General features: G+C 37.7%; 2 protein-coding genes across 2 annotated transcripts; both read right to left on the bottom strand.

Moving 5' to 3' along the window:
- Positions 1-327: 327 nt before the first annotated feature.
- LOC119790768 (5-hydroxytryptamine receptor 2A) lies at positions 328-4168 on the bottom strand. Its single transcript, XM_038296484.1, has 3 exons — positions 3892-4168; positions 2466-2626; positions 328-2386 (listed from the first exon to the last, which is right to left on the bottom strand). Exons 1-3 carry the CDS (start codon positions 4037-4039, stop codon positions 1130-1132), a joined length of 1566 nt encoding a protein of 521 aa, XP_038152412.1. The 5' UTR covers positions 4040-4168; the 3' UTR covers positions 328-1129.
- A 140-nt stretch (positions 4169-4308) lies between these two features.
- On the bottom strand, positions 4309-21699 carry tarbp1 (TAR (HIV-1) RNA binding protein 1). Its single transcript, XM_038296483.1, has 29 exons — positions 20684-21699; positions 19322-19419; positions 19164-19233; positions 17692-17840; positions 17542-17594; positions 17344-17441; positions 17137-17272; positions 16956-17052; positions 15938-16027; positions 15712-15859; positions 15366-15629; positions 13264-13361; positions 12775-12933; positions 12469-12695; positions 12145-12370; positions 11844-12032; positions 11557-11756; positions 11415-11486; positions 11213-11333; positions 9903-10013; positions 9675-9824; positions 9517-9603; positions 9229-9428; positions 9058-9139; positions 8806-8977; positions 8525-8710; positions 7315-7439; positions 6358-6494; positions 4309-4804 (listed from the first exon to the last, which is right to left on the bottom strand). The coding sequence occupies exons 1-29, from the start codon at positions 21576-21578 to the stop codon at positions 4636-4638; spliced, it is 4809 nt and encodes a 1602-aa protein (XP_038152411.1). The 5' UTR covers positions 21579-21699; the 3' UTR covers positions 4309-4635.
- Positions 21700-22666: the final 967 nt, after the last annotated feature.

Here is a 22666-nt window from a genome sequence, read left to right as displayed (position 1 = left end):
AATCATCCTTTTGGGACAGAAGCTGACAATTTTTAATCTGTCGAAGTTTTGATGTTTAATCCACCGTTTGCTATGCCGGAGTTACATAAAAGTGCATTTGAAAAATATGATTATATATACCGTATATATATAAAGTTATTTAATTTAGTTATTCATTAAAATTGAAAATAATTTACATAATTATGTAGATATATTACAAACAGGCAGATTGTCAATAGTAACTTCTGTTAGTTTCAATGATTTTGGCTCACAGCCACTGAAAACACAACATACCGGTAAGTAGATAACAAAATTAATGAATACCAATAAAAACATTATTTACACAGAACTACTATGTTCTATTCTTGTTATGATCAATGTAATCAAGGGGGAACTCCACAAATCATGACCGCTCAAAAAGAAATTACAACAAAATCATTGTTAAGAAAGTTACAGCTTAGGGCGGAGCTTTAAAGACTAGAAGGTGCAGAGGTTTAACCTCAGCTCTAAGAGAATTATAAAACAAAATAAAAAAGATTCATGACCCTTCAACTGCAGGACAACAGACACAGACAGACGCATTCAGCTGATGCATATCTTGCTTTCAGTTCTGAGCATCATTTAAGTCATTGAAGCTTTCTACTGGGAAGTATTAGTTTCATATTCTAACAAGTTCAATGATACTGATATCATTTTGGCATTTTTTTGCACAACAAAAAGTACAAAAACCTACTTCAATGACATTGTATGACTCTGCAGACATAAACCTCATTATGAGTGTTTCAACAGGAAAATGAGAGACATCAGATCTACCAATGCAGCTGAAGGTTAATACCACACAAATCCACAGACCAATCATTTCCTTTATACTCTGCACTGAGGCAGTAATTCATGTAAAGTAGCCCCAACCCAGTACTAAATGCATAGTCTATACAGTAAATGGAAATACTATTAAGTAGGCTTTTTTTTCTATGTTATAATTTATATTCTTCTTTGCTTTATGCACCACAAAAAGTTTTTATTAAGTAGCTTTAAAGCTAAATTTAACACAAGTGATGGAAAAAGAAATCAGTGTTTTAATAAATCTGTATGTCTTTGCTGAATTACTAAAATAAATGACCTCATTGATAATATTCCTAGATGGGTAATACTAACAGACATCATGCTCTACAGTCACTGTGACCTGGCCAAAGGAAAAAGTGGCCCGCTGCTCCTTGGTTAGAGCAGAGAAAGGAAGTCTGCTGCCCTCTAGAGGACGAGAAGGGACCTGCAGATTGTTTGTCTTCTCACAGACAGCATCCTGGGACACAGAGGGGGAGTTTTCATGGTGGCACATGTTACATAGATGCACTTCAGTGTGTCTTTTAAAGGCAGCGCTAACGGAGAAAATAGAAGAGGAGTACTTGGAGGGGTCAAAGTTCAAACTGTCTGTGCTGGAATGTGAACTGTGTTGGGTTGTAGTCAGGGAGCAAGGGTCACTGTTCCTGACATCATCCCCCTCTACTCTGACCTCCCATTCTCTGCCCAGTGTGCTCCACACATGAGCTCTGATCCTGTACCCAATTCCCTTAAGAGCGCTCTGAAAGCGCTGGCTGAGCAGAGCGTAAAGCAAAGGGTTGACATCAGAGTTAAGCAACATCAGCCAGTAGGAGAAGGTGATGGCAGAGTCTGGAACGAGAGTAGACTGGCCTTTAATGGCAGTTTCTGTGGCCTGAACCAGAGCCACACATATGAAGGGTGTCCAGCATAGGAGGAAGGCTGAGATGATGAGAAGGAGGCGCACCGCTCCATGGTGGCGCTGCTGGTTGTTTGACTCTGATGTCTGCAGTCTGATGGAAAACAAACTCCTGACTGTAGTTGTTTTCTGCTGTGTTGGAGATGCATGCCCAACCTGGCTAATATTATCTCCAGAGTCCTCGTTTATGTGAGATGTAAGACTCCAGGGTCTATGCAGGTTTATACGTGGCTGTTGGGATGAATCCCTGACAACACAGGGGGACCTGCTGCGCTGGACAGAGTCCTCCAGTGAATGGATCCTCCTGGCATGGCTGCGGGCCACCCTGATAATGTTCACATAGCAGAAGAGAATCACCACTGCTGGTATCAGATAGGTGAGAGCAGCCATGAAAGCTGTGAAGCTAAGAGTGGTGGCCCAGGTGATGGCACAATTATACATGGGGACCACATAGGTGACAGAGCCCCAACCCATCAGAGGACAGCTGCAGACAACAAGGGCCTGAAGCCAAATCCATAGGACCACAGCACAAATCCTCCACAGGGTGCAGCGGGAAGTATAGCGCAGGCAGTCCATGATGGAGTAATAGCGGTCAAGAGCGATAGCAGTGAGTGTGAATACAGAGGCTGAGCAGTACACAGTGGAAGAGTACCCCACATACAAACAGAGAACCTGGAAGAAAAGATCAAGAGTCAGTGCATCCAAATAAAGAGGCTTCATCACACTCAATTATTAAACAGAAGACACTTACAGGACACCGCACCCATCCGGTGTTTAGGATGGACATCGCAACAAAAGGCATGACACCGATGCCGACCAGGAGGTCACTGATGGCCAGGTTAAGGATCAGAACAGATGTCACTGCATGGAGGGTCCTGGTGGCCGCCACAATAACGATGACGAGAGCATTGCCTGCATCAAAATACATCAACCAGAATCAAACCGTTAGTCAAAGGTCACCCAGGCTGGACTTAAAGAAAGCAAACAAAATAAGGCAAAAAAAAAAAAAAAGTTTAGAAATGTCTCCCAAGCCGTGGCAACACAATTCTGCAAGTAGAAAAACACTACTTCAAAAACTGCTACTAAAAAAAGATGCCTTGTTAAAGTTCCTTTTAAAATCCCAGAGTGGTTTTAGAGAAATGTTTAGATTTCTTTTTCCTTCCCTTCTGCACTAATTTACTGGAAAAAACGATCACACATGAAGACACATTTTTATGCAGAATTTCCAAAATACAAAAAAAACAGCCAGCTTCCCATTGATCTTAATGACTGAGACTGAAAGAAAAGTTTATTTGGTTTTGCTGGCATTTTGCATTTAGTCTCAGCTGCTGAGGAAAGCGATTAGATGAAATGGAATTATTACAAAGTTGCTTAAACTTAATAATTATTGCTTTGTATTTTAGCACTGATAAAAACAGCTTTATTGTTAGCAAAGTAAGTAAAAAGGTAGGCCAGTAGAGATCAATCTGTTAATCCAAGAAAGGTCAGAAAGGTTTTAAAAGGGAGAGCTGAAAGAAATCCTTTTGCTTTTTTCAACCTTTACCACATTCAAGAGAACAGAGGCTTAAAAAAAAGCCTCACAGGTAAGATTATTGCTTTACCCAAATCTGTGGCTGATTTAATCTTCAAACTCTTCAAGGGGGATTTAATTGACGAAATCCGTAGTGTGCCGAGAATGTAGGTGACAGGAGGAAGTCCTGAAGGGGATTTAACTGAGAGTGTGTTTCCATAAATACAGAGCTTGACTGGAAAACACACAAGGAAGTCACAGAGAAATTAGATAAAGTTCATTTGGTTTGGGCTCACCCACAATTTTAAATCAAGATACTGGAATTATAGCAGATAGCTTCATTATGACAGAAGGCAAAATGGCAGAAGGCATTTTTTTTTAGCTGATGCTGAACTGTAGAAGTTTATGTTATTACAACAATGATTCAACAAAACTAATTAAAGACAATTACTCAAAAAATTCTGGCCACAACTGTAGTGTTTTAAAATGTTTCTTCTATTTGCAGTGAATTGGTCCCATTTATAGAAGCAAACTGAGTATGGTAGTAACTTAAGTTTTCTTAAATTAAGCAATGCTTTCTTAAAAATATTTTTTTTCAAAGTAGACAACTAAATGAAACAATAAACAATGAAAGATAAAGTAAACCTCCCACAGGTCAGTACTGTACCTATGATGGCTCCCAAACACATGAGAACCATAAGAGCCTGCAGGAGCAGCTGGGTCTGTTTGGACATCCCATCCTTTGCATCTTCTCTTCTGCTGGTGTTGATCCCTGCAGCCTGCAGAGGTGACCTGAAGCCATCCAGATCGTCCATATTAATATAATTTAACTGCTGCCTTTACATGTTGAAGAATCCAGAAGCAGGATTGGCTTGGAATAACAAAAAAAAGATTGCTATCCCCTGTGATCCATTTGCTCTCAAGCTAATATGACGGTCACCAGGTAAACCAGATGCTTTTTATACGAGGGGAGGAGGATGTACATGCGCAAACATGAATGTTCTCTAAACATTTCAAGTTTTTTCTTTTTGTATTCTTATTTTTTCCTCAATATTTTAAAAAGGAAATCAGGTGAAGCCAAACATAAAAAATACATTTTCTTTATTTTCAAAAAGTACAATTTAATTTCAAAAGATGAATAAAAAAACATTTAGACTATAGAAGATGTAGCAAAAATCTATAACAGAATATAGTTTTAAATAAAGTCAAAAAACAACATGTCAGAGTAACAAATACATGTTTATGCAGCAGCTCTGCAACACAGAAACGGCCTCCATTGGTTTTCCAGACGGCTGAGAGCAACATTTAGTTAAAATAACTGATTCCCATGAAAGGATCCTGTTAAGGCATAAAATTTGTTCAGATGAGAATGAACCCAGACAGGATTCTGGAAGTTTGTTTAGGAGCAACATCAGTCGGCTTCATTTGTTCCAGTGATGAGGTGCTGCCGTGTGTACTCCCAGATCAACAGCGCGGCACTAACGTGCACGTTGAGGGAACGGATGATCCCCTGTTGAGGGATCTCCACGCACACGTCTAACATCTGGAGCAAATTGGCAGGAATACCTTCCCGCTCATTGCTATGAAGAAGAAACAGACAAAAAATATATTGTGTAAGAGATTTTGTTTAATTAAACAAGGGTTTTGTCTTAGTTTTTAAAAAAATCACCAATTTAGTCTGCTTGGTCATTGATACCTCTTTTTATAAAACTAATGAATAAAAAACTAAATGGATCATAATAAAACTCAAAGGTAAAAGGATTAACCTAAAGCTCAGAGATAATTAATATATAAACTCAGTATTTGTTATTATAGTCCTTTGAAAAGGTCCCACCTCTCTGACTGCAATCGTTTGGGTTACATATCAGGTTAGGTTTTATTGGGATTTTATATGACCACCCAAAACAAAAGCTTTAGTATACTCTTAGACGATGGTATGCAACAAATTCAACCCCCTTAAATCAGCTGCCCCTAAATAAAACCCAGCGCAAACTGGGTACCAAACTGCCTTTAACATCAGCAGAGTGGCTAAAAAGTTTCTGATCACAGACGTTTTCCTACAAAATTGCAGCTGTTATTGCTACACACTACTGACTTAACGGAGCTGAATTAAACAAAAACATTTCACATTTTCAGGGGGAAAAAAACTGTGCATTCATCATTCTGCTTCATAATTATGCATTAATGGATGTCGGTTTACCACATTAACTCCAAGTAACACACACTGGAGTTTGTGATTTCGTGAATTTAAAAAAAAAAAAAAAAAAAAAAAAATCTCACTAGGTCCTATTTTTTGTTTTATTTAACACCCCACCCCCTACATTAAAATTGAGCTCTTGATAAAGATAATAATTCCGTTCAATTCCAATAATAAAACTGTAATAAAGAGAGTACATACACTGTCCCATATCAGCCATGCAAAGTAAACATAAAAGGGTAATAAGCGTCTGGCATCTAATCTCAGCAGTCAGCCTCACAGCGAGCAAACGCTTGTTGATGGGTTACATTTATCTGGAGGGCAAGTGGCTGAGACAATAGAAAGGCTGATGGGAAATTAGAGTCAGGCCATGCTGTGCAGAGCTGAGTGCAGCGGTGGGAGCATTAAAGGGAGAGTTTACACACAAGGTGCTTACGCCAACAGCAGGGCTTCAGTGTTTGAACGGAGCTAAACAAACTAGAATGCCTACTTGTGTGTGTAGGGTGTGGGTGTGGAAGTGTTGTTCTCCTTCTGCCTCATGATCACCACCATATGAAGAAGGTACAGTTTTAAAACAGTCTGTCTGATCAAAAATTTCAACTGGGATGTAAAGAAGAAGTTTGGTGCCACTAAATGTAACATATAATACAGGTTTGTCTTTTGTAATCACCCTCATTGTGTCAGTTTGAGTAATTCGTATCCTTCGTTCCCCTCAGGGAGAGCCAATTATAGGGAAGCGTGCCCCGACAGGTACACAAGGCGAAGGGGGGGAGGAAGCCTCGCAGGGGCAAGAACTTAACTGGTGAGAGAACACTAAGTGGCTTCGTCAGCTCACTGAGGGATACCGAAAGGTGTGGAGGAAAGAGAAGGGTGGAAAAAAACTAAAAACAGCAACTGACCCTGTTTATAAACTTGATATATTTAGTGCTGTCATACCCCAGAAGAAGCAGCGTTTTCTCAGGGAACTTAAAGTCCTGCAGGCTCTGACTATTGGCTGTCTGCTCCACGCCGACGATACAGTAACCTTCGCTCTTCTTTACCTGCAGGAAATCTGTGAGCTCCACAGGCTTCACCTGGAGGAAGACAGAGCTATGTTGATGATACAAACATAGCATCACAATGAAAAAAAGAAAAAAAAAGTAGTGTTTGCACAGAGAAATAGATCACAGTAAATCAGTGATAAACAGTGGGACGATCATCTAGATCAGCTCTTCCTTTTATATGTAGTCTCTCCCTACTGGTATTTTCCTATTTATCTTACAGATAGACATATATGTAAAAAAAAACTATAAACTAGGGCTAATTTAGTAATCGATTAATCGTTAACTGGAGTATAGAATCTAAAATGTACCTTTAGCTGACAGAGTAACCCACTTTGAGCAGCAATTGTTAAAAAAAAAAAAAAAAAAAAAAAAAAAAAGTTAAAATTTTGCATTTAAGATAAAAATCTTTTTTGTCTGTCAATATACTCTATCCAGAACTCCTCAAGTGGAAACGTTTTAGTTTTAGTTTCATCTGGTTTAATTTAGTAAAAAGTCTTCTTAAAGGAACCTTTTGCTATCCGATTAATCAAAAAAAAAAAAAAAAAAAAAATCGATGTTCAAAATAATTCATCACTAACAAATACATCACTAACAAATAAACCTTTAAAAAGTGGTGCTGTATTTGTATTTAACTAACTTTATTAAAAAAATCTAAATCCAGTGTAACCACTTACTGTCAGTCAGTCTATTAATTCATAAACAAACTCCAACTGTCTCTCTATCCCCTCTGGTTACATCAGTTGTTTGTTGGAGAACTCTACCTCCACCAAAGATGCACTTTGTGGCTTTAAAACTTATGCGATGTTTGAATGGATAGTAAATAGTGATAAAGTTCATGTCCAAAGTTCACCTCAAACAAAGGAAGCCAAAGCTCGGATGAGACGCTCAGGGACTGGAAGTGTTTGTCATTGAGATGGTGGAGACTGTCCAGAACCAGACCACTGGCCCCAAATATCTCACATGTCCTGCAAAGACCTGGAACAACACAAAGACAAGCCAACACCTTCATAAAGTCTGCTCCATGTAATATAGATTATTATAAGCTCAAATTATTGTTACAATAAAATTATTGTTACAATAAAATCTTCCATGGATTGAAAATGTCATTTTGTCTTCTATCCATCAGACAGACAGCACATTTAAAGAAAATAAAGCTTAATGCGAAAAGTTTCAGACTCATCTAATCTGTGATGTTTCTTTAGTGAAAACCCCAGAAAAGGTTTTACATTTTCTACCGAATATGGTAGGAATAAATTGGAAGGAAAATCTCTATTTTGACACATCACATATGTGCTTTCCTTCACTGCATGCAAACATACAATGTCAGTTTTCCAGATTTTTTAGGAATGGGATTAAAAATGAAAATTATTAGTTTGACTGGTCACTTTGTAGTATATTGACATTTTCAGAGAAATATAAATTAGCTTCTTGTCAAAAAACTAAAACAAGCAAAAATTGTATTAGCCATAAGAAATGAATTATCTTAAAACACTCCAAATCCGATAAAATAAGTTAAATAATTTAACCTTGGGTTCATTTTGTAATAAAAAAAAAATAAAATGTTAAAAGAAGCTCAGCAAAATCAAGTCATTTTAAAGGACCATTTGATTTAATTCCAAGTTAAAATTATTGTTACAATAAAATCTTCCATGTATTGAAAGTGTCATTTTGTCTTCTATCCATCAGACAGACAGCACATTTAAAGAAAATAAAGCTTAATGCGAAAAGTTTCAGACTCATCTAATCTATGATGTTTCTTTAGTGAAAACCCCAGAAAAGGTTTTACATTTTCTACCGAATATGGTAGGAATAAATTGGAAGGAAAATCTCTATTTTGACACATGGTGATGGCAGATTCATGCTGTGGGGATGGATCGAGTGGATCTAAACAAACAGCCCATCAAAAATGTTTAGATATACTGATAAAAAGGGTTTGAATAGGTTTGTAAGGTGATGTTCATATTCTTTGACATAAATGTATTTTTGTTTATTTCAAAGATGAGAAGACAACTTTTTTGTAAAGCTTAGATTGCATGTTAAGTAAAGTCAGTGGATCTCACCTCCCAGATTGGTGGGTTTGTCGATCAGTGAGGCCACCACCAGCAGGGTGCCGTGCTGCTTGCCGAGCCGAGCAGCCCTCTGTGCTGGAACCAGCTTTAGTTCAGGTTCCTGCTCATGGACCCCCAACCTCCAGGGCGTGATCTTCTTCTGCACTTCAGCCCAGCGCTCCTCTTTATCCTGCTCGCCTGGGAAATGCAACAATAAACACAAACGGTAAGCAGAGGGTGAGCTAACCTTGACGTTTAGCGAGTCCTACTGTTAAAAAGAAACATCACTGTACTTCGGTCTTGCTGGACCCAATCTCCAGGCTGGAGCCGGCCCAAATCTGGAGCAGGATTCCTCAACGGCGTTGATAGACTTTCACAAGCAAATGAGAGCTTTTCAAACTTCCATGGTGGGATCCACTCATCATCAGCCAACTCTGACAGACTAGGAAACGTGTAGAAGATGGTCTGAAAAACAAACAAAAACAGGAAAGCCAGATGATTTTACCACCTGTGCTTCAGCAGATCTTGCAAAACAATGAACCTACTTCCAGACTATAATCCCGGATGGGATGAAAAGCACTGAAGAAGAAGTGCCCCTGAATCCTCAGCCAGTTCTTGTTGGCATTTCTAAGAGGAAAAAAAACAGCAAATGCATCTTAAAATAAGCTCATTGTAACGGTTACAAAACAAGCCTGCTGCAGGTGTTGAGCTCTAACCCAGAGTTCTGCATGGCCTCAGCCTGGTTCAGACAAGCCGTCACCACAGACGACAGTCCTCTGAAGGCATCAGCCTCCGTCACGCTTTCTGCAAGGCTCCACACCCTCTTCAGGGCCACTAAGGCATACAAACGCACACTAAAGTTGTGGTTGAAACACGACTGCAGGATGATGTCCAGTGCTTTACGCAGCTGGTCGACCTTTAAAAGAAAAAATGGAAAATCAAATCGACATAAGCACAGAGGAATAACACAGTCATATAGAGCAGTAAAATAAAGATGGCCTTACTTTATCCTCAACATGTGGAATAATGACACTTATGTGTACCAGGACAGACAGGAAGGTGCAAATGCTGGTCTTGGTCTTTTCGTGGTCCTGCAGAGAAAAAAGGAATTAATAATATGCAATTTTATTCAGTTGGTTATCTATCTACAAAATGAGCTCACAAAGCTGAAGCAGGTCCAGAATCTGTCCAAATGATGAGGATACTTGACAAGGATGAGAATCATCATCCATTCAATCAGGTACTTCACAGAAGGCTGGTTGCTACAAAATCCAGCTTCAAACACGCTGTTCAACAGAGGCGCAACAAATTCCTGCACACAGACAGAAAAGGTTTGATCCTAAAACTGATATTTCTAGAAAAAATGTCACTGAAGCTCTTTTCTACTAACCTCTCTGAGTTTGGGAAGCAGCAGTAGCAGTGTTTGCCATGCTCTGTTTTTGATGCGATGCTGCAGGGAGTTGCTATAGTAACGGACTTTAGCCTTGGATATGAGGCTGTCCTGTGGAGATGGAGGTGGCTGAATTAGTTCACACTTTGATAGCTGGAATAGATCACCGTGAAGGTTTTATCTCACTTCCAGATGATCTATTTATGGTCAAATGTTTGAGATAAAATAAAATTTTACTACCGGACAAAAATAACCCAAGTATTTATTTTATTTATGAAGTAGACGGTTATATAAAGCTTGGCTTAATGAGACCCCATCATTAAAATAGGAATTATTGTGATTAACCATATTTTTAGACAGCATTGTTTTAGTGATTACTGTCTGTTACCACTAGACCTGATCTAAATAGAAGCTGTCCATGTAGAAAAATTCCTTAAAGGAGATGTAAAACACCTATTAACACTCGATGAAAGTTATTGCCCCCAGCAGTAGCAAAACCTCTTATTAGGTTTTAGCTCTCTGAAAACTGCATTTTCTATTTAATCTTTTTCTATTTTTTTCCTGTCAAATGGAAGAAATTTGTATGCAGGCAAATTTGTTCCTCTGCATGGTGATAATATTTGTTTTTTGGCTCATGAAAATCAACATCCATTTATCTTAGTTGCTCGGTTTTTTTCCTTTTAAGAGACAGATGAAACTTTGTGTTTTTCCTTTCAGGATGAGGAAGTGCTTGTTTTGTTATATGTGCTTCCCTTCACTGCATGCAAACATACAATGTCAGTTTTCCAGATTTTTGAGGAATGGGATTAAAAATGAAAATTATTAGTTTGACTGGTCACTTTGTAATATATTGACATTTTCACAGAAATATAAATTAGCTTCTTGTCAAGAAACTAAAACAAGCAAAAATTGTATTAGTCATAAGAAATGAATTATCCTAAAACACTCCAAATGCGATAAAATATGTTAAATAATTTAACCTTGGGTTCATTTTGTAATAAAAAAAAAAAATTTGTTAAAAGAAGCTCAGCAAAATCATACATTTTAAAGGACCATTTGATTTAATTTCAAGTTAATAATTATAGGGACATATAAAGTAAACCCTGCACACAAAAATAACCTTTTGTGTTAGATGTCTAAAAAAACAAAAGAACAGAAAAAAATCTATTTTAAAAGTAGGATGTAACAAATGAGTCTATTATTGATTTTAAAGCTGTTTTGTTAAAAAAACATTAGAAATGAAAAGAAATTGCATAAGGGAACCTACATGGATGCAGCATTTACCGACCCGCCCATTATTCAACGAGTACCTTTCTCAGTAACTCCACCACTAACTCCTCTATGAGCCTCTGATGCTGCTGATTACAGGGATCCAGGCGGCTGAGGAAGGTCAGCACACATGTGCGGGGTAGCTGATCATCCCTGTTATCACTGAGAGAAGCACAACAACTATTAGCACACCAGGAGGGACCTCTAGTGGTGGTTCATGTTAACTTACACATCTTGACTCACCTAGCAACTGCAACATTAGCTGCACAATTTTCACCAAGTTGCTCCACGAATATTTGGACATCTTGGATGAGTCTTTAAAAAACAAACATATAATAGTTAAAAGAAGATAAAGGAACAGGAAGGGAAAGCTGTTTGGACTTACCGTTGATCTCTCCTGAACACTGGTCCATATAGACAAGCCTCAGTGACTATGTCCAGGTGGTTAAAGACGCTAGAAAAAATCCCATCAGCCAGCTCACTGCTGCCTCCCTCACCGGGCAGCCATGTCTGTGTACAGTGCTGAACTAGGACACCAAGTACTCCACTTTTTGACTGAGACAGCTCCACTACCTCCGTAAAAATCTAAAAAAAACAAGCATTTAACCACATGTGAAATAGAACCGTAGAGGATAACAGAAGATGAAGTTATTTTGTCCAACTGTAATTCACCCTTTTCAGCGCTGCGGTCAGAGCTGGAGCCTGCTGATGGTTCAGCTTCAGCAGCTCATGTTGGAAGGCTATAGAAATGAAGCCTTGTAAGGCTGGCCAGAAGTCATGAGCATTGTTGCTAAGCCCCTGTACAAGCTCCCAACTCAGATTGACAGCCTGCACACAGAGATCCTCCTCATCGTCCACCAGCTATGATGAAAAACAAACCAGAGGTCATAAAGGAGAAGGGAAGCCATCCTGAAATATTCTAGAACTCCTCCATGATCCGACAAGATCTCATTCTTGCCGTGGTGAGACTCACCTGTGGCAGCGCCATGTTCATAAAGTTCAACACAGGCAGGACAAGGTCACTGGGTAGCAGAGCCAGAGCCTCAACGCTGCATCTCAGAGCAGCCCTGAGGGTCTCAGACACTTTGGGGATCCCTACAGACCTGATCAGGAAGTTTAGACAAACCCACTGGTCCCGCAGGAAGCTGGCAGCAATGCGCCCCCAGTCCTGCTGCAGAAGGCCTTGAGTCACAAGGTCACTGTTAAAAAAAGGGAAAAATCTTCTAAATCTGGGAGTCTTACATTTATTAGATATTTAATGAATATGATTTTACTCTATTGTTGACTTTCCACAAACCTTGTACTATCTAACAGCTGTGGTTTCATCAGACGTTTATTAATGTTTCCAAGAGATGGTTGAGATTTTGTAGAAGTGTCAAAAGTGTAGAAATAATCATTGAGGGACTTTAGGGCAGAGGCAGTCTCTGATGACATGTTAGGCCCTCCCTGCTGCAGCAGATCACACACAGCAGCCAAAGATGCCATACTAACCGCCTCAGACACCTGGTTTGCAACAGAGGGGATCTAAAACAACATAAAACAGTCTGTGCTGAATTACTGAGCAGCAAACCTGATGACGGGGAGCATATATTTAACTGCGTACCTGCTGGGTTGGCTTTTTTAACACTGAAAGGCTATACATGATGAGTTTAGGCGAAGCATACTGATGAATGTTCTTAGAGCCATGAGGTAGAGAGCTGCTCAGTGCAGCCAGCTGCTTCAGGACACAGAGATACAGATCAGCCCGTTCAACGTCAAAGAGCTGTGGAAGAAGCAAAACGCAGACATCTGGGTTTGTGACAAAGGAGGAAAAAATATGAATTCCTTTTTGCTTCCTGCACTGCAAAAACCACCTAGAAATACATAAAAATGTCTTCAATTAAGGGTTAGGGTTATTTTACTTACCCTTAACCTTAGTAGGTAAATAAGATGATTTGCCAATTAAATTATTATTTACATTAAAATAAGACAATGCAATTGTTATTTTCTCATTTTAAAATCTAAATTGTCATTTTTTATTGGCAAAGTGCCTCACTTACCTCCTCAATGTACTTATTTTAATTTAAAAAATACTCTTTCACAGTGGGATTACCTCCTGCAGCTCCCCACAGAGCCTCCTTAGGATAAAATTCTGGACTGGATCCATGACTTCAACAACAGCTTGTTCAATGGCCAACATCAAATCGTCCTCTGCACACACACACAAAAAAGAGTTGTAATCAAAATAAGAAAAAGACCCAAAATATGCACCATTAGGTTACTGATTCTTTTAACAGGCAGCATTTTCTTTTTATTTGATTATAGACAATGTTTAGTCTAGTTAGCTGGTACAAACCAAAATGTTTTGCACTGATTCCTCCCCTCATCATCATTTAGACACCATCTGTAATGTTATTGGCCTTTAATACTTTAGTATCATTGTGGTTGTTTCAGTAATCATTTTTTATTACATTTAGCTAACTTTTCTAGTTTTTAAATAATAAAAAAACATAATAATTCCTTTACCTTTTCTGAATAGACCAAGATGTTATATATCTATATCTTTTTAAATATGTTTTCTCCTTAAAGTTTATTTCCTCCTACTTTGATCCATAGGCACCATTTAAGCTTTAAGCAGTCAAAAGACACAGGTAGTAATTATTCATTTTTTTTACACACACAGTAATTATATCAGCTGATGTAGATGACATCGTTTATGACGTTTTCCTTTTACTGCAAACATGGAAGCTAAGTAAGCGTTTTTTCTAATGATAGGAATTAAGCTGCTGCTGGCGTAGCATATCGTGTTGGCACCTTATAGGACAGATGCTTATCTTTGGCTCACTGTATGAATACTTTTATTGTAATTCTGGTCTGTTAATTTCTATGCTCCAAAGCAATTTTGAACCGAAAAAGGAGCGATGAGAAGTCTAATTTGTCTTCTGCTCTTCCAGCACTTTGTAGTTTTATTTTTTGTTGTTTTAGACACTTTAAGTTGAATTCTTATAAACATCTAGCACTAATATCAAAGCTGTTTTGCTTATCATTTGATCATTAAAATAATTGGTCCTCCTAATTGTCAATCATTCTGGTGATATGTTTACGTAAGGCCGTCCTACGTGCTCGTCCCTATTTTCACTTACCGTTGGTGAGTCTGACATAGTAGAAAAATTGCAAATCTTCTTTTGGAAAATAAGCTTCTATGAGCGATGCAAACAGCAACTTTTAAAAAGAGCGTGCATGAGGAGAAATGCATGCACTCGCGCAGGTTTAATAGGCTTTCCCTCTCGGGTGCGGGTACAAGGTTGTGCATGTGTTTTATTTTTTTTAAAGTAGAGAGCTAAGTAAGAGTTTTTCAAAAATCCTCCATTATACCTTTAATTTAAAGAATGGTTGCAGATCTGAAAGTCATTTAATTTCATTACTTCTTATTTAATTACTTAATTGTGTGCAATAACACCACCATGTGCAATATTGGTAATTTAGTACTGAGCAGTATTGAAAATTGTAAATACTGTTGATTGTATATAATGTAATCCTTATCTAATGTAAATCTTATATCTTATTTGTACAGTCTTACAATCTTATTTTTCTCTCTTCTGTAAATGGCTGCACTGCAAGAAAATAATTTCCCACAAGGGATTCATAAAGTAATTCTGATTCTAATTCCAGCTCTAATTATCCACAATAACAAATCAAAGAAAAACAGTTAGAGCAGGAAAGGCTTCAATAAGCAAACTTTGTAAACTTGTCTATCTGGTATCCAAAAGTCCTAATCTGAAGGATTAGGAACCTTCTGCTTGCTTATAGAAACATAAACTACCTGATTTGTTTTACAGCTAAAAGATTTTATTGGTTATTTGGGGAATATATGTATTTGATGAAAGATGAGTTACACTTCCTGAAAAAAATGTTAAGCGCCCAGAATCACTGTTTGACAAACTTCTTTGAGTATGTTTGAAATATGGCATTTTCCCTGTTTTTACACTTTGAGAGATTTTTACCCACAACCTCTTGAATGCTAAACATTTGTTTTAGTCAGAGTATTTTTTTTTTCCTTTTAATCAATTTTACATTATTATTTCAGAGCACTAGGGACCCTACAGCGAAAAAAATGACTGGTCTTCAATTATCTAAATCGAATATTTGTATGAATTCCATTTACTGTGTTAAAACCAACATTAGTGGATATTTGACTGCTGTATCAATGCAAACCTTCCAATCCTTGCTGCTGACAACGTGGCCTTGTGCTGAGCTGCAACAGTCTTAACATAAGCTGCAGACTCTTGTCGCTCTTATGGACAGGCAGGTAGATATTGGTGTAGACTCTGCTCAGGGTGTCCAGGAGTGGAGACAGCAGTGACCTCAGAGTTTCCCTGGCATCTTTCTTCAGTTCCCTCCTCTCCATGTCTACACAGAGCAGAATGGCCCTGGCCAACTTATCAGCCTCTCTAATGTCAGGTAACCTTTCTGCCTGACCTATGCATGAGAAAGACAGACTTTGATTAGAATCATCTGCAAACACATCACATCTACAGATACAGTAAAACACAAGCCTCACCTGTGCTTGCTGGAACACGGAGATAAACGATTACTTCTTGTTGAACATAGAGTCTTATTGTTTCTTTTTGTGCTGGGCCATCGACGCAATCACCATCCAGAATTCTGGGCTTGAAATTTCCATCATGTTCCAACAACCAGATGCACAACTTATGTGGAGTAACAATCAGTTATTGCAACTTCTGCATTGGATATATTTTGATTGAATGAGCGTTAAAAGAGCAAACCTCATTCCATAGTGTTGTCCCTCTGCACAAAGACTCATCAGCACGGAAATGCATCAGGAAACTGAACACATCATCTCTGGTAACTTCACTCTGAGATAATAAAAACATGATTATTAGAGAATTTATGTCACTAATCTTACTTATATCATTAAATTTAGCAATATTATTTAAGGACGGGAATTATTAAGTTGAGTAAAATCAGTGCAATGTAAAACTTAGTAACTTTTTAAATGCATTGAAGAAATCAGACACAGGAAGTCAGATTATTTCAAGTCTTAAAGGCATAGTGGAGGACTTTTTTTCCCCCGCGGAGGATAATTAAAGTAAGTGGTCCTTCAAATTGTCAATCATTCTGGTGATACGTTTACGTAAGGATGTCCTATGTGCACGTCTGCATTTTCACTTACTAGTGGTGAGTCTGACATAGTGGAAAAATTGCTAATCTTGTTTTGGAAAGTGGGCTTGTATCAGCGATGCAAACAGGAACTTTAAAACAGAGTTGAACGAGGAGAAATGGGTTCATGCATGATCTCTCATTTATAAGGTGTTCCCTCATGGGAGCGGTACAGGGTTGTGCGTGAGCATTTCTTTTTAAGTGGAGAGGGCTGGTCTTTTCAAAAAAAGGAATGAAATCCTCCACTATATCTTTAAATAAAACAAATAATAATAAAAGAACACAAAGTTGGAACTCTGACAGGGAAAATCAGACAAATAATGTAGAAAATTATCATATAAAACATTTATTAGCACTATAAGCAAAAGAAAATATTTACACCAAATTTGAAAAATAATTTAACCATAAACAATTAAGAAAATTAATGTAATGGTTACTTTGACTGAAAAATCATTTTATCTTTATACAAATAACTAACTGCAATTGCACCTAAAATGTAATATCAATCCCACTTAGGCAAACTGTTTTTAAAAACTTAGTAAACCTTAAAATAAAAAATGTGTCTAATCATCACTGTCATTTTGTGGATGTTACATTTATCTCAAACAAACTTGATCATCTCACCACATCTATTAGAGAAAGGGCACTCTTTAGTAAAAAACACTGTGCAGCTCCTCTCAGCAGGACCTGATGGGTGATCATAGTGGAGCGAAGTACCTCCCTGGAAACCACATCATCAACTGAATTAGCCTCTTTACCTAAAATAATGTGTTCCAAAGACAATCCTAATGAGAAAATAAGTTACCGAAGAGCAGAGAGCCCGCTGCTCCTCAGCAGAGGACTCTGAGGGAGTTTGGACAAAGCCTGGCAGATGAAGAGGAGTGGTACTGCACACCAGTGCTTTGATCCGAGCTGCTGAATCAGCTGAAGCAAAACACAACCTACAGAGCAAATGACAGTTAGAAACAGAGTAGGACATGTGACTCATAGACGTGTTTTTCTTCTGCTGCACCTCTGTCCTCTGATGGCAGGCTCGTGAAGAAGTTGACCAGGAAAACTTGGAGTTTACCCACCAGCTCCGGACAATCTCCTACACTCTGCCCGGGTGACCTGCATACAGCCAGAAGCGCTGTTATTTAAAACTAATAAAAGTTAAAAACATAGTCCACAGATTTATTGATATTTAAAGAAAACTTTTTTAAATCCTCACCTACAGAAAAGGGATGTTTCAGAGAGAACGTCCATAAAGGGACCGACGACAAACTACGAGAGCAATGCATCACAGAAATGATTTAAGGTAGAAAGAAAGTCAACGGGGGTTAATTTGTAATAATGATTAGAATTGCCTTGTAGCAAATACCTGAGAAAATGCCGCAGCAAATGCTGACTGCCTTAGAACCTGTAGCTCAAGCAGATGGCACACTCCTTCTCTCATCAAGGATTTATTCTCACTGTGGAACATGCGTTGGTAAACACACAGCAGCCAGGAGGGGTGGAACAGGCCTAACCCTGCAACACAGGTCAGCAAACTAGCATTTAACTCTGTAGCAGCTCCCCAGCACTTCAATCCCTCAGCCAGTCCCAATGGGTTCATTTAGTGTTTTATTTTCTTTGATGTGGATCCACAATGATCATCACAGTCACCAGTTTCTTTAGTCACCATGGAAACTAAAACATATACAAATATTAGAATACAAAACATAAGCTTATAATACAGCTAAACAAAATGTAACTCACTGCTTTTAATAGGTAACACTAAGTGTTGATTTTATTCATTGGCACAATGTTTCTACCAGCTTTTATCAGGCCTGCCCTCATTAGCTACGGCAGCCCGCGAGGACATAAAAAAAAAAAATCTAAAACAATGCAAAGTGCAAATACCATGAAACAAAAAATATAAACCACCAAACAATACTAATCAAAACAGGCCGGCATCCATTAACAATCTCCAACATTCTTAATTTAGAAAATTCACGTTGAATAACAGTCTACACATTTAAATTATTTAGGCAATTTATTTTAAATAGCTCACTATCCACTACAAACTCATTATAGTGTTTAGACATGCTAGCTGATTTTACCAGTTTGATGCATGTAGAGAATTAATAAATACTCTAAATACTATAAATACTTGGTACTCTATGTAATTTCCTACCTGTTATTTTTACACACTTTTCTAAGTTGCCCATTTTACTATAACCTTTGCTGCTGTAAACACCCAAATTTCCCCATTCTGGGGCAATAAAGGGATTTTCTATTCTATTCTATTCTATTCTATTCTATAAGTGTTAAAAGGTATGTAATTAGTGCATTGTAACAGTTAATTTGAAGTTGCAGAGAGAAATAAAATAAAGGTTTTCTATTTGCAGATTTTTTTCTAACTTTTATAATTACAAAAAAAGTTACATCTCTTAAAAAATACACAAACTGTTTCATGGGTCACAAAACCAAAACCTCATAAGAGTCTCGGGTTTGCTTAAATTAATCCAAAACTACTGTTGGAAAGCTATTTGTGCATTTTAACTTTTTCCCCCCAATCTTTCACAATTACAAAATAAATAAATAAATAAACTCTTCCAATTCTGGAGTACAAGTACACAAACCTTTCTGTGAGTTTTTAAAAAAATGCTGTGAACTCAGGAACTTAGATACATTCTTTATATAACCTCTAAGAAAGCAGCATTGACAAAACATTCATTTGTTAGTTTGGTTTAACTTCCCCTATTATCTAGTGAAGGAAAAAAATGATACCTTAAAGAAAAATGAATATAAAGTCATACGTAAAAAAAAAAAAAAAAAAAGAATAACAATATTTACAAACTTTAGGTTTACCTTCACTATCATTTACTGTTGCTTGAATTAAAGTGTCGATTCTGTTTAAAACTGGGCGGACAACATGAACCTGCAGATAGAGAAAAAAAGAAACAGTTATACTGCGGCCATAAAAACAGGTTGTGAAACAATAATGTCTACAGTAAAAGAGTTGAAACCTGATTCTCCTCCAGCGTCTCCATCACCAGCGTGTAATCCTCCCAGAACTCTCTTAGCAGTCCACTCTTGTCAGGGGCCCAATTAAACAACGCCTCCTCTGCAAAAAAAAAAAAAATTAATAAGCCAAGCTTTATGTGGAGTGTAAGCAGAGGATGGTAGAGAACCCACAAATAGTACTTGAGTAAGAGTAGCACTACTTTATCATATTTCATTTAAGTCAAAAGTAGCCTTTAATGAAATTACCCAAGTAAAAATGAAAAAAAGTATTTGGTAAGAAGACTACTTAACACCGAGTAACTGATCTACTTACAGTAGAGCTGCAACAACAATTATTTTGCAAATTGATTAATCTGTCAATAAATTTTTTAAATAATCAATTAATCATTGGATAGCCAAAGGCTCCTGAAATCTTATGTTAAATGCAAAATGCTTACATATTTTTTTTACAATTATGGTTAAATTGCTGCTCTAAGTGGGTTGCTCTGTAAGCTGAAGGCATCTTTTAGAGTCTCTGTACTCCACTAAATGGTTAATTGATTACTAAATTAGTTGATGATTATCTCACTAATCAATTAATCACAATTAATCCAATTAATTGTTTCAGCCCTACTTTCAAGCCACGATTATAACAACTGATTTAATATTTTTTTGAGTTATAAAGCTTAATAGTAAAGCATAATAAATAAGTGAAATTCTGACTTTATTCTCAGAATTCTGACTTTAATGTCAGAATTTTGGATCTAAATGTAGATGGGTACCATAAAGGAAGAGATGTGGGAGAACTCAGCTTCACTGACAAAGATGTGAGTTTTTTGAGAGGGCCAGAAACACATTGGTGGAAAATGACAAAATTAGGCGACTTTTTACGTGCGAGGGATCCCCGGTGATGCTATTTCATTAATGGAAAAGCATGAGGTGATTAAAACAAGAGAGCTAGTTTAGTCTATAAAACAGACATGGCTACAGCTTGATGCTACCATGTTTGTTAGCTGTCAGAATTCTGAGATTAAAGTCAGAATCCTGAGATTAAAGTCTGAATTCTGAGTTTAAAGTCTGAATTCTGAGATTAAAGTCTGAATTCTGAGATTAAAGTCTGAATTCTGCGATTAAAGTCGGAATTTTGACTTTTTTCTGACATTATACTGAAATAAAATGTAAAAATCAGTAAAACATTTTCAGTTGCCCTGATCCTCTTTCGTAGGTATCTAAGGTCTCATTCTTTTCAAACCTTTTTTCTTAAAAAAGTGAAGAAAAAAAAAAAGATTATTTTTGTCCCTCCACTTAACAGCCTGTGATCTACTTTGCAGTTAAGCCATAAAATCCAACTTTGTACCATTTCAGGCTGTGGTTCTCTATGTTACCTTCCTCTGATGTATAGCAGGAATCAAATCCCTCCTCCTCAGAAAGCGCCACGCATCTTTTCAGCAGGTACAAAGCCCTTTTGCGTGACACACTGTCCCCGTGGGTCAGTCCGTCCTGAACGAGTGTCCAGAACCGAGTGTCTGACGTTACTGTGTGTGATTTTAGAAGGTGGTCTGACAGGACGGTGAAACACAGCAGGGCCCGCTGTGTGACCGCCGCTGAGCGCTCAGAGGAGTGCCAGCTGCAAACAGCGTTCATGATCCGAGTGGCGAAGCAGCTTGATCTTACATCACTGAAGCAATTTAGCAGAGTTAAAATCACCCTGACGGTAACTTTGGAGACTAGATTATCGGGAAGCGATGGGATGGAGGACAGAGCACAGTTTAAAATGCTGAGTGTGAATTCTTCATCCGCTGTAGGAAGAGGCATGAGAGCTGCCAGGACTTCTGCAGCAACATTCACACTCAGAGCTCCAGACAGCTCCTCCTCTGGACTCCACTGTAAGGAAGGCAGGGTTGAAGAAACCACTTTTGTCCACGTTTTTTGATCGCAGACAGAAACAGAGACAGCAAGTAATTTGCAGACTGCGGCGGTGCTCTGCCTGCAGCGATCTTCACCCCCTGATTCGGTTGAGATTTTGCGGAGGAAAGGAAGACATTTCGACCAGATGATCCAGTCGATTTTGTCATGAATGCATCTTCTTTTTGCATCTGTCAATGTAACTTGAGCCAAATCCGGGATGGTAAGAGACGGTGCGAGAGCTTCTATAAGAGCCGTGAGCGACTCCACCAGCTCCGTCTGCGGCAATGAGTCCTCCGGCCAACACAGAGATTCAAACAGAAGGTTGTAATCAGGAGAGCTTCTTAGAACCGCGTTAATTAAAGCGGAATACATCGTTTCAGGGTTTGGCTGCTGGAGCCAGGCTCGGAGACGATACTCTTCCACCGGCTTTTTAGCAGACAGATGTCACAGGCTGCACGTTTTCTCCAAACCGGAATGTAAACTTCCGCTTACGTATTCTATAACTCTCGCGAGAGTGAATTAGAATACGATTCTGCTTTATTTGGTACCACCACTTCAAACAAACGGTTTCAAACAATCTCTATATATAGAACTACCAGATTTTAATGGTATAAAAAAAATCTACTTTTTTTTTTGAATGTTAAGTCTATAGGGAAGATAGGAAAAGGATAAGGTCCAATGGAAAAAAAAGTTAACTGATTTTTAAATTTTATTTCAGTTTAATATGGGAGAAAAGTCAGAATTCTGACTTTAATCTCAGAATTCCAACTTTTTTCCTCAGAATTCTGAATTTTTCTCAGGATTCGGAGGGAAAAAAAGTCAGAATTCTGAGATTAAAGTCAGAACTCTGAGAAAAAAAGTCAGAATTCTGGGATTAAATTCAAAATTCTGAAATTAAAGTCAGAACTCTGAGATTACAGTCAGAATTCTGGGATAAAATTCAGAATTTTGACTTTTTTCTCTCCGAATTTTGACTTTTTTCTCAGAATTTAATCTCAGAAATCTGAGAAAAAAAGGGTCAGAATTCTGAGATTAAAGTGAAAACTCTGACCTTTCTCCTATATACATTTTTTTTCAGTGGTGCTAATCCTCTTCCTAAGTCTATCATTTAACAGTAAAATAAAAGTATTTTTGATAGTTTTTCTATGGAAGAAACAATGAGAGCTATGAGGAAGTAGTATCATCTTATAGTAATGTATATAAATTTTTATACTTTTTTCATTAAAAATCAATGTCCTTATGATTTCTAATTGATTTTACTTAACTCTGCAAAAAGGGTGAAAAACTGCAATTTTTTTTTCCAGGATTTATTGTAAAAACATTTGACAAAAAATACTGTTGGTCTCATTATTTTTCTCCATGACTATATCTGTATAACCTGCAACTGTATAATAATTCCTTTATGGGCAGAAAGGGAGTGGGCAAGAAGGGAGTGCATGCTTTGAGAAAAAAAATAAAAA

This window comes from Cyprinodon tularosa, unplaced genomic scaffold (genome assembly GCF_016077235.1).
Source record: "Cyprinodon tularosa strain WSP-4 unplaced genomic scaffold, ASM1607723v1 ctg37, whole genome shotgun sequence".
Taxonomy (NCBI): Eukaryota; Metazoa; Chordata; class Actinopteri; order Cyprinodontiformes; family Cyprinodontidae; genus Cyprinodon; species Cyprinodon tularosa.
This window is presented reverse-complemented; position numbering and strand designations above follow the sequence as displayed.

Excerpts from the sequence above, each read along its gene's own strand:
- LOC119790768 (XM_038296484.1), bottom strand. The coding sequence starts at position 4,039 with ATGGACGATCTGGATGGCTTCAGGTCACCTCTGCAGGCTGCAGGGATC. Across the intron at positions 2,627-3,891 it reads GTGTTTGGGAGCCATCATAG|GCAATGCTCTCGTCATCGTT; the intron begins GTACAGTACTGA and ends ATTTTGATGCAG. Across the intron at positions 2,387-2,465 it reads CCGGATGGGTGCGGTGTCCT|GTTCTCTGTTTGTATGTGGG; the intron begins GTAAGTGTCTTC and ends CTTTTCTTCCAG.
- tarbp1 (XM_038296483.1), bottom strand. The coding sequence starts at position 21,578 with ATGTATTCCGCTTTAATTAACGCGGTTCTAAGAAGCTCTCCTGATTAC. Across the intron at positions 17,442-17,541 it reads GAAACATCCCTTTTCTGTAG|GTCACCCGGGCAGAGTGTAG; the intron begins GTGAGGATTTAA and ends GGCTGTATGCAG. Across the intron at positions 13,362-15,365 it reads TCAGCAGCAAGGATTGGAAG|AGGACGATTTGATGTTGGCC; the intron begins GTTTGCATTGAT and ends GTGTGTGTGCAG.